Source organism: Anarrhichthys ocellatus, unplaced genomic scaffold (assembly GCF_004355925.1).
Source record: "Anarrhichthys ocellatus isolate YVR2014 unplaced genomic scaffold, GSC_Weel_1.0 scaffold52, whole genome shotgun sequence".
Lineage (NCBI taxonomy): Eukaryota > Metazoa > Chordata > Actinopteri > Perciformes > Anarhichadidae > Anarrhichthys > Anarrhichthys ocellatus.
In genome coordinates, this window is record NW_022280082.1 from 1,463,625 (window position 1) to 1,474,647 (window position 11,023).

Below are 11,023 nucleotides of genomic sequence, written 5' to 3' on the forward strand. Positions count from 1 at the left end.
GGGGGGAAGCACAATGATTTTGATGATTTCGTAGCCATTTTGCAGAAGCCTGAGGTCAGATATCCAACATCATCTCACTCAACATGAGCTCTGGTTGGAAAATAAGGATGAATCTTGTTGTCCTTTCATGCGACAGGGTCAGACTACAGCTTACACGTCCCAAAGGATGGCACTGGATCGATGAGCTCTGTACATACTGTACTCCTCTCGGTGTGATTGCACCGACTGTTCATTAGCAGGATGCTGGGCTTTAATGGCCTGCACAGTTCTGTCGGCCGTAAATCTCCAGACTCCTCCCAGGTTTGCTCCCCTGTCTCATCAAAGGACTGTGAAGAATGAAGTCAGCGTGATGAAAAAGAGAATGAGATTTATCTGCCGCCACCCTCCTCCTCCTCCTCCTCCTCCTCCTCCTCTTCTTCAACGCACTGAGACGAGCTTGTGAGCGCAGAAAAAAACAAAAAAAAACGACAAGCGGGATCTCGCCAAGACACACCTATACACTGGATGCGTTTGAGATGCTGATGATGAGCCTGCTGGCCAAAGACGGTAAACTCAGTGCGTTGTTCTGTCAGATCCAAATGGGTGTTTGAGTGAGTAAGGTGAAGACTCAAAGGCAGAGGGAGACAGAAGGAGGCAACAGACAGCCGAGGGACGAGGCAGGTAGAAGAAAAACATGTCGCTGGAGCACAAAGTCATGACGCTGCACTGACGATCAGGCAGCTAACTAGTGTCTGTGGGCATGTTTACGGTATACTGCTTATTGAAAGGCTGATTAAGGGCATTAAGGGCATTGAGGGGTCAGTGTGTGTTTGCAGGTGAGAATCATGTGACTCACTGAGGACTACTACTGGATCTGCAGGGAACAGCAGCAATGGTGGAAGAAGTACTCAGATCTCTACTTCGGTAAAAGTAGCAATACGACAAAAGAAACGCTCCGTTACAAGCAAAGTAACAGTAGTTAAGAAAAGGTGCAACAAGTAGAATTACTCATCATGCAGAACAGTCCATTTGCAACAGTCCGTTTGTATTAATTAATTATATTAACAAAATGTTCATTTTATACAAGTAAAGTACAAGAATCTCAAAATTGTACTATGGTACAGTACACAATATGTACTCAACAACATTCCACCACTGAGCAGCAGTGACTGTAGGGACTACAATGTCAGATTGCGACTGGTGGTACCACGTTTTTTGCACTCACATGCCTACATGTACGTAAAACCGCGGAAGGCTCTCACTGGAGCCATAGTTTCCTACATGTACGTAAAACCGCGGAAGGCTCTCACTGGAGCCATAGTTTGGTTTGTCCATTCTGGGCTACTGTAGAAACATGGCTGTGCAACACAGCGGACTCTGTGAAGAAGACCCGCTCCGTTTAAACTAACAAAAAGACAATGATTCTTAGTTTCAGCTGATTATACACCAACAAAATCATAGTTATAAATACTTTATTCCATTACTGCAAAAAGCTCCACACTGGCCCTTTAAGAAGAGATGTTTTTTTCTTCAGGAGACAACAAAAGCAACCTTGGCTTCTCATCCAACTCCTTCAAGGTTTACGTGGACTGCATCTGTATTAATTGTTGCTGTTCTGGCACTTTTAAGCACAGCAGTTACCAAATGTAGCCGACTTATTTCTTCCAGGTTTTAAAAGTCATTTTTTACACAAGATCAAGGCATATTACCAAAACATTTTGTACAGCAGTGTCTTCCTCAAGGGCACCGTTAGTAGTCTCTTCTTGCTGCTAGAGGCAGAATCCTTAATAAATACCTAAATTCATCCGAAAAGACGCCAAGGATGAAAGTCATTGACTCTCTCTTTGGATGTTCCACCAATAACTAGGCAGTCACAGCCACAATTGATTCAAGTTGGATGAATCATTATCCATTTTAAACCCGAGACCAGATATGTTACACTGCTGGTTGCAGTCCTATCGGTCTTATTCTTTCAGAGGGGCTAATTGTCAGAAAATGTTGTTTGACAGTTGGATGATGTCATGGTCTGAACAGCGAGTGTGGGGCAGTGGAGAGTGAAGACATGTTGCTGCGCCCATTCATTCAGACCTTCTTTTTTTTCTGCAGTTCCAGGTCAATAAATTTAGGTCAGAGAACAATGCACTCTCTCTCTGTTAGACCGTAGCGGGGTGCCAGAGCCCCTCTCATGCTCCCCTCTGACCCTCATCCCAAGCCTTCACATCCAACCACTCAACACGTTACACTTGGCAGACACACCAAAACCCCCCGTGGATTTGAGTTAGGAGAGCTGTTTTATACCTTTGAATAAAGCAGGGTGGGGAGTCACCATGTGGTTAGATATAACATTACACTTCTTTATTTTTAAGCATGTCGACTCTGAGGTCATGTCCTCGTCCTTATGTTTTTGATTTAAGGAGGAGATTTAAAAGAAAAGACACACAGTGGATATTTTAGGTTGCTTCAAGCATCTAATTAAATATTCAATTTTTAGGTTAATAAATAAACAGATTAGGAAGGAGGTTCTGTATATTTCCTCATCAGAATTGTATTCCTGCAGTCTAAAGAATATTTTTGACAGTTAATTGAATAAACAATATATGAAAAATCCAGGTTTGTCTTTTGGTTTATCTGTGTATGTCAGTTGGCCTGGTGTTTCTTTATATTACTTACAGTAGCCTCCATCACCTGCCTATATCATAAAATAACACTAAATGAGTTTTAATATACATAGGCCTTAGTTGTTTTTAATTATAGAGAGCTTTGAAACAGCCTGCACGCATCCAACATTTGGCTTAAGAGGGAGAAAATTGTAATATTGTATACAGTGATTTCATATTATAGCCTGATTACATTAAACATAAATAGGCAACAAAAAAGACAGTCAACAGTCCTAATAAATACTTTGCAGCATGTGTGTAGCCTAAAACTGATTAGAAAAAATAAACATACACACCACCTTCCTCTGTGTAGCTTCACTAGAACAACTTACTCAGACAATAAATATCTGGACACCAGACAGACCTGTCACGTGAAAAACAGCCAAATGAAGCATCATGTACGAACAATAAAAACTCTCCAGCTGCTGCAGCCACACACTCAGTGTGTTGATGTATACTCACCTGTCTGACCTCAGACTATCAAACACGGTCTGAACGGCATTTTGGCAGCTTCGTGAACCGTGAAGTCCTCCTCAGTCTGTTCTGAGCTTCAACTAACAGTCGCAAACAGCAGAACGTCCTCACATCACTGGTGGTAAAAAAAAAAAAAAAGTCCCTCAAAAGTCACAACTGAAGGATCAGCATGACAGCATGACAGCATTTTGGCTAATTTTGACCCAGAATGCACCTGTTGTTCGCAACGTAACGTTAGTTGGGCGTGGCTGTTTGGGGTCAGCGGTACACCTGCACACCTGTACACCTGTATACTTGGGTTGCTTTCGTGGATGCCCAGTGTGGTGCATTAAACCTGTGATTATTTATTAATTATTTTACCGATGCCGAGGTGAAATAATGCTAACCATAACCCATAATTACAGTTTTATATGTTTAATTTTATTGCAATGTTGAATTTACAGGTCATATCATTTTTTTTGTTGACAAATATTAAAATACATATATAATTCTCAGAGGGGATTAAGAAGTGGGTGGGCGACTAAGAAATAAATGGGAATAAATGATGCTGTATACCCTGCACTACAACACTAGATAGCCAAAATTACCAGATTAGGATACATGAATCTCGCACCGTGAAAGATGCAGGTTGTGCAACATACTTGTTCTTGGTTTATCTCATGTATTAAGTTACTGTGCAGAACCCCGAATACACAACAGATGTAGTATAATTAAAGATCCACACTCCTGCTCCAGACATGGTTGACAGAACTTCCAACCACTTGTTGTGAAGTGAATGCAACATAACGGGAATCGGAAAGTGGGACATCTAGTGGCTGAATGTTATCAATCTAATTAATTTGCTGTGTGCACAAGGGAGAGTGGACAGATAGTAATGACGGTAAACTGTGATGCAGATCAGCCTGTTACATACAAAAGATAAAGATCATTATAATGAGACTTTATATGTAAATATGACGTCATTCAAAGAGGCATAACAAGTACATTATCTTCAGGTTATRTGTGATGGTTTATGGCTTTCGTCTCTCTGAAGCTGCAGTTTTATTTCCCGCCACGAGAAGCCGCTGCATCGTGCTCCGTGATGACGTCACCGTAGTCCAACTCAAAAGCCCTGTGAACGTCTGTGTTCCTCGCCGGGTGCGGTGGCGCGCGCCTGTAATCCAAGTTGCTGGGAGGCTAAGTCTGGCGGACCGTTTGAGCTCAGGAGTTCTGAGCTGCAGTGCACTATGCCGATCGGGTGTCCGCATTAAGTTCGGTATCGATATGGTGCTCCTGGGGGAGCTCGGGACCACCAGGTCGTCTAAGGAGGGGTGCACCGGCCCAGGCCGGAAACGGAGCAGGTCAAAGCCCCCGTGCCGCTCAGTAGTGGGATCGCGCCTGTGAATAGACGCTGTAGTGCAGCCTGAGTAATACAGCGGGACCCAGTCTTTTTGACACATCTACGAACTACCTTTTACACACATACACACTACATTGTACATTTACAGCACACAGCAGCTTCATCGTTGTTTCTTTATCTCCTTATTCACATGAAAACCCCTCACAGACCGCTGTTCTGAGTGTGCTACACCGCCTCCCCCTGGAGGACACATGCAACTACATCGTACGGTATTTCTCAGCCATGACGCTTCCACCAGAATATAATGGAGGTTTTATTCACCGTGTTAATCGCTGCGCAGTTTATTCTGGCTGTGACACAAAACCCCTGAACTTGATCCTGTTGATTATATTCAGGGTATGGCGTTTACATGGAATATTAAATACCTGAGTATTCATAACCCTGAATACAGTAGTGGCATGTAGCAAAGTGTAAATTCAAGGTACTTGAACTTTACTTTCTACACCTCAACCACATCTCAGAGCTAAATGTATTAGATTTATTTTTCTGAGGAACTGAAATATTACGTTATGTATTATGGGTTGAATTCTCCTACTTCTTAAACTAAGCTATCACAACCAACCTTTGATTAGCTGGAACATTTACATCATAGTACTGTATTGTCTGTAGAGGAAGAAAACACATTTGTCTGTATGTTTACAGTAAACTACTGGCAACTAGTTGCTTTACTTCTACAGCAAGTTACTGTGACTTGGAGTTATGCCATCATATTGCCTGAAAGTACAAAAATAAAGCGTCACCATTGTATTAACAAGTTCCAGGAACACTCTCAGTAGAACTCCTAAAGTACAGCACACAGTAACTCATCAAAAGAGACACACATGACTGCATCAAACATTGTGTTATTCATTTATTTATTAATTACACTGGTTAAAGCTCATGGTCTTCTGGGTGGTAAAGTTCGCTCATCAGTCGGTAGATGTATGACGGTGCGTGTCCTCCAATGTTGGAGATGAACAGAGTGATGAGCTCAGGTGGGACGTAGTCAAACACTGGACAGTGCACGTTCACCTTTGAGAGTATCTCACCTGAAATACAAATTTGAAACTGTGAAAATGAACTTCAGAACTATTATTCTACAAAAGGAGCAACGTTCATTTTAAAGGCTTAAAAGTGACACTTTGTGAGGAATGTCAGCGTTACCTTCAGTGAAAGGAAGCACCTCATGTGGAGAGACAAACTTGTGGAAGGTATCTTCTTCATTTGGGAACTAAGGACACAAAATACTTCCGTCGTCATCTTGCCGTCAGCAGAAGTTACGGATACCTGGCAGACTAGAGTGTCTTCTTACCTGAGGTGAGAGCTTGAACATGGGAGCACAAACAATCAGCGGTGTTGAGTGGTGCTTGGCTGCAAGGGCCAGAGTGTGTGTCCCATTAACGGCCCTCAGACCGCCGTTTGCCAGAACCGTCTGCGTACCAATGATGACCTGAAACGAGACCCCCCCCCCCCCCCACACAGGTTAACTCGCGTGCTCTGACACGACTGTTTCAAAGTCTTCTGTGGCGTTAAATACCTTATTGACGCGAGACATGACCGCAAATATGGCAGCGTCTGCGATCACGGTTGTTTCGATGCCGGCTTTTGAGAGACTGGTTGCCATCACATGTCCCTGGTGGGAGGCGAAGAACAAATAAGGTAAATATCAGAACAACCGTTCATCTCAGGAACACTAAATTCTTGTATCTTGTGTCTTTGCTGCGTTATTCCCACCTGGCAGAAGGGGGCGCACTCTGCCACAATGACGTGGAACTTGCGTTTGCGTACAACGTCTTTGAGGAAGGCCTCCACAGTGCGAGAGCGGCCGATAGTCATGATGACCTCATTGGAGTGGATGTGCTCCAGGGCCTGCATCGCTATGTTGTCAGTTGTTCCCTCTGAAAAGTGGTGGAGGGACAAAACAGCAAAGAGTAAATACAGACAAGATACATGCCCTGCTTGTTAAAAGGGAAAATTTGCCACCTTTTATATGAATGTCCCATCAGTGATGGTGGTATTCAACCATGAAGAACTAAAGTCTGTAGAGCGTGCTATATGTACAATAGAAAGCTGATTTCTCCTGCTGCTGAGCCGTGCTGGCTGTGCCTACATGTACCAGGATGCATTGCGCGTGAGCGGAGAGTTTGCCACGTCTGATAAATAAACAACGGTAATGTCACTGCTATACAAAACAGCAACAGATTTTGCAGCTGCGCCCCACAGACACAGAGGATACATCCCAAGTCTCTTAATTGCATCCTCGTTTCACTCACTTGCTTCCTTTCCTTGCGAGGAGAGAGGAAACGAGGAAAATATGTTTTAAGAGATATGAGACGTCCTTTGCTCAGTTGCGTCACGTGAAGCGACGTCTGTTTCTGATGACGGCGGTGGTCAGCTGGAGCGTCCAATCACATAACTGACGAACAATGAGGGGGCGTGTCGGCCTTTAAAACCCTTCCTGGAAGGCTGTTCTCATGTGTCCTCGCTCATGGCTCCTCGGAGATCCCTCCTCGATCAGAAATAAGAGCTTTGGGACGTCCGTCAATATGGCGGCGCAGAACAACTTCCGGTTCAAGCGAGGAGCGAGGAAATGACAAATAAGAGACTTGGGATGTACCCAGAGACCGTCAGTGACAACTGCAGGTGTCCCGAACTCGGATAGTTAGATAAAAGGTTGAAAACGGGCAAATTTCCGCTTTAAAAAAACCCCCAAAACATACCCAGCTCAGTCAGCAACTCATTGATGGCCTCGATGACATTTGCTTTGAGTGCCGCAAAATGATGTTTGAAGTTGTCCTCGCTGAATCCTCCAGAGGTGAGCAGCTTGTGGAGGGATTCCTGCTGGTCCGTCTCTTCACTGCTGCCTCGAGATCTTCAAGAACACAACAGAGCAAACAAGCTCATAGGAAGGGGGAAGTGTGCAAAGATCAGACGTTTTTGCAGACACACTACATGCACTTTCATTGACATTAGAGAGAGAGGGGAACAGTAGATATAGTCAACAAACAACACGAGTGCTACGACAGCAAATACATTTATCCAGGAAGACATTCCAGTGGAGTGACTGGTTTAAACTGCTGTGAGTCTGTTACGTCTTCACCTGGCATATTCCTCTCTGATGATCTTCAACACCCGTCGGATCATGTTACCAACAGTGGTCTCTGAGGGCTGCGCGGCCGTCATTCTCCTCCCCTCCTTACAGATTATTTCCATCAGATCGCCTGAAACAAGAGAACATTTCGAGTGGAAATTATATATTTTTTAAATGCTAAAGCTTTTTGACAAACTGAACCTGTGACTCAATCCACTGTTTAATAACATCTCCAAACCTGCAAAGCCCATCCAAAGCTGATGTACCACTCATGTCTTTTTCATTCATAGGCTACATGAATGGAGAGTGAAACAGTTTATTATTATTTATAATAAAAAATAAGCATGTTATGGTACCCTGTATTCTCACGCACATGCATTGCAATCACCGTCATTTATTCTGGATGCATATATAATGTTTCCTCTGCACATATATTATATTATACCATGTGTGCATATATACTATAGATTCAGATAAAGTATTGGGACACAAAATTACAGATTAATACAACTCTATGTTTGTCTCAGTTAAGGGAAGTCTCACAAAGAAAATATAGACTCTAAATAAAGATAATGGAGAAAATCGAAGGTTAATGTTACTGTAAAATATACTTTTGACAGCTGTTGCAGCCGTTACTACAGGTTTGACTAAAGTCCTCACTGTTCAGCTACAATGACAGCTTTCTGCACCGCTGTAACGTGTGATGTAAACTGTACATTAACAAACACAGTAGTAGTAGCATGAAGTACCAGCGCTGCTCCACCGAGCCTGGGCTGTGATCCTGCGGAGCAGGGCTGTTGTCTCTCGGGCTGTCTCCGCCGAGCCCCGGAGCGGTCCCGTCCCGCTTCCTCCACGCTTCAGGTCGGTCAGAAACGCTTCGATTCTCTCCGTCAGATCCGTTTCTTTGTCCGGGCCCGGCATGGCTGTTGTGTAAACGACTTGCTATCAGTGTAACGACAGCTCAATAGTTCTAGGTTCTACCATGCAAATGTGTTGACGAGGAAGTGCTTCAGGAGTACATCCGGGTGATTGTGACTGCGCTTCATTTTGATTGGTGGACAGCTGCACGAGCTATTGCATCAATTCTGCAGCGTTATAGCGACTGTGAACGTGACGGTTTCATTTTGACCTAAAGATTCAGTTAAATCACCATAAAGTATGGCGTCGATGTGTTTTATTTATCTGTCAGTAGTCGCTTTTAAATCACTTCCTAAAGCATTTTTTTACAGACTGGCTTTTATTTGTTTTATTTTACTAAATATATACATATTTTATTTAATTATTTGTGTATTGTTAGCGTATCAACTGTCTCACTGAGTTTACTGCTATTGCCTTGCTTTTGCTGTTTTGTCTGTTTTACAGTCTGGGCAATAATTGCAAGTATCCTCCGATGGGAAATATCTTGATCCAGGATATCCAAAACCTGCCTTAAAACTAAACTATGTCAAGTCACCAATAGTCAATGGTGACTTAACATACATACCCCTGTGTCTTTGTTTTGTCCCACTTGATGCATCAAAGTAAAAACACGGCTCACTCACCTGCTCTGTGGAGCTTTGATGACGCATGAGGGATACAATGAACCTCTGTGCTGTAGGACTGTGAGATGCTTTCAGTTTGTTTTGGAAGGATGTGCTCAATTTTCTATTGTCGCTATTGAGTTTGAACGCACTCATCAGAATTTGTTTTAGATCAAAGCGTGTTCCAAATATAAGTAAAATCTGATTAATGATCAAAAATGACACATGAGCATTGTACTTATATATGTAGAAAGTAAATTTACAGTCTGACAAACAAGTGTATTAAACATTTGGATATATTCTGAATATTTGTCATTTTACACTTTTAACCATTTCCTCCTGTAGTAATTTGCATATATCACTCACAACACATATTACAGCCTAGTTTGTGGGGTGATAAAATGCTTTTTAATGTCTAAAACCACCTTTTAGTCCCCACATATCAGTATCACATGTGGGAAATACATGCTAGACTACTCCATAACTAATGTAAATCCATCCAATATTTTATTGAATAAAAGCCCAACACAAATTTACAAAATTTGTCAGTCAACATAAAAATCATTGATTGCGCACAACGCGCATGCTCATTGTTAAAAATGTACCCGCGACAGATGCCTCAATTAATCCCGGTCAAAAACATATCTGAAAATTTGCAACCACCCACATCCTCATGTAACCCAAAATGTAACCCAGGCCAAATGTAACCCAAAGAAAAGCAGCACGCTGGATGGATCGGCACTGTAATTAGGAAGAGATATTTTGAAAAATGCAAATATTACCAGTGTGTGAATAAAAGGAGCGCATGACTGAAAGGATATTTCAGAAAGTGTTTGGATTACCAACATTAAATTTACTGTCAAAACCTCAAGACTTGCGAGTATACATGTGAATTGTATCATAGAAGTCGGGTTGGTTAAATTACTAATAGCCACGTACAAACAATATGATGCTGCAAACTCCTTCGTACGGACAAGGTTTTTGGTTTGTGGCTACTTTTGATTTGTGAAAAATGAATGTTCAGGTGTTTCAAAAACAATTAGAACATGCAGGAGCTCATAGAAGTGACCTTATTTATAACTGCATAAGAGATTACTTTGACAACTCACAACCCACCCCCCCCCCCAAAAAATATACCTGTCGAAGCAACTAAGTAGCATTTACAATATGAAAACAAACTAAAGACACGGTTCAATTCAGCTACCAAACATGTATGCAAATTATGTGACATAACACAGAAGTTCAGTGGTTGCTAATTTTCTGCAAGTAACAACAAACAGCCTTCACTTGATAAAAGGGCACCAGGATCTAGTTAGCTTGGCATGGCTAAGAATGTGTACATTAACAGAAGGGCAAAAAGACATTCGCTCATGGCACATCCATTCAAATTGAGCTCAAAATCAAACATCGCTGTTCAACTGGTTGAGGGGACAAGTTCTTATTCAGTAAGCTGCAACATTCAAAAACAGTGCAGACAGAAAAGTGAAGTACCATGAAATGGACATATCTCACTAATGCAGTGACATACACCCCCCACGTCTCACAGTGCATTTCTCCCTACAGCGCTTTTATTGTTTCAAACCACTCAATAAGCAGGTGAATCATTTTGTTTTTTTCTCAGAGGACAACCGTGACTTTGTGAAAACTAGAATTTGAGCCCCTGAACCTCACTTGCTGTTGTTTGCTGAAGCTAGTCCAAGGAGGGTGGATGTGTTGGCCGGCTAACCAGCAGGCTGCTTCCCCCACGAGGTAAGGGAGCTAGGGCCCCGATCTACTCGATCAGCTTCTTTGCTTTGAAGAAGCGCCGCAAGTAGAAGACCTGCCATGTAGCCAGCCCGATAAGACAGCACATGGAGAATATGCTGAAGTACAGCACACGTGTGTTGGTGGACTCTGGAGGGGGGGGGGGGGGGGGGGGGGGGGG

At 42.7% G+C, this 11,023-nt stretch overlaps 2 protein-coding genes across 2 annotated transcripts in view; both read right to left on the reverse strand.

The window, feature by feature from the left end:
• Positions 1 to 5,108: 5,108 nt before the first annotated feature.
• On the reverse strand, positions 5,109 to 9,481 carry eif2b2 (eukaryotic translation initiation factor 2B, subunit 2 beta). The gene is made up of 8 exons (XM_031870455.1): positions 8,329 to 9,481; positions 7,589 to 7,709; positions 7,209 to 7,360; positions 6,223 to 6,386; positions 6,026 to 6,121; positions 5,801 to 5,938; positions 5,653 to 5,719; positions 5,109 to 5,537 (listed from the first exon to the last, which is right to left on the reverse strand). The coding sequence occupies exons 1-8, from the start codon at positions 8,498 to 8,500 to the stop codon at positions 5,380 to 5,382; spliced, it is 1,068 nt and encodes a 355-aa protein (XP_031726315.1). The 5' UTR covers positions 8,501 to 9,481; the 3' UTR covers positions 5,109 to 5,379.
• A 106-nt stretch (positions 9,482 to 9,587) lies between these two features.
• Positions 9,588 to 11,023, reverse strand: part of tmed10 (transmembrane p24 trafficking protein 10) — a 5,989-nt gene continuing 4,553 nt past the window's right edge. The window contains exon 5 of the mRNA XM_031870456.1: positions 9,588 to 10,992. Coding sequence (XP_031726316.1) covers positions 10,871 to 10,992 — 122 coding nt within the window. The 3' untranslated portion in view covers positions 9,588 to 10,870. The remainder of the gene's footprint in view (positions 10,993 to 11,023) is intronic.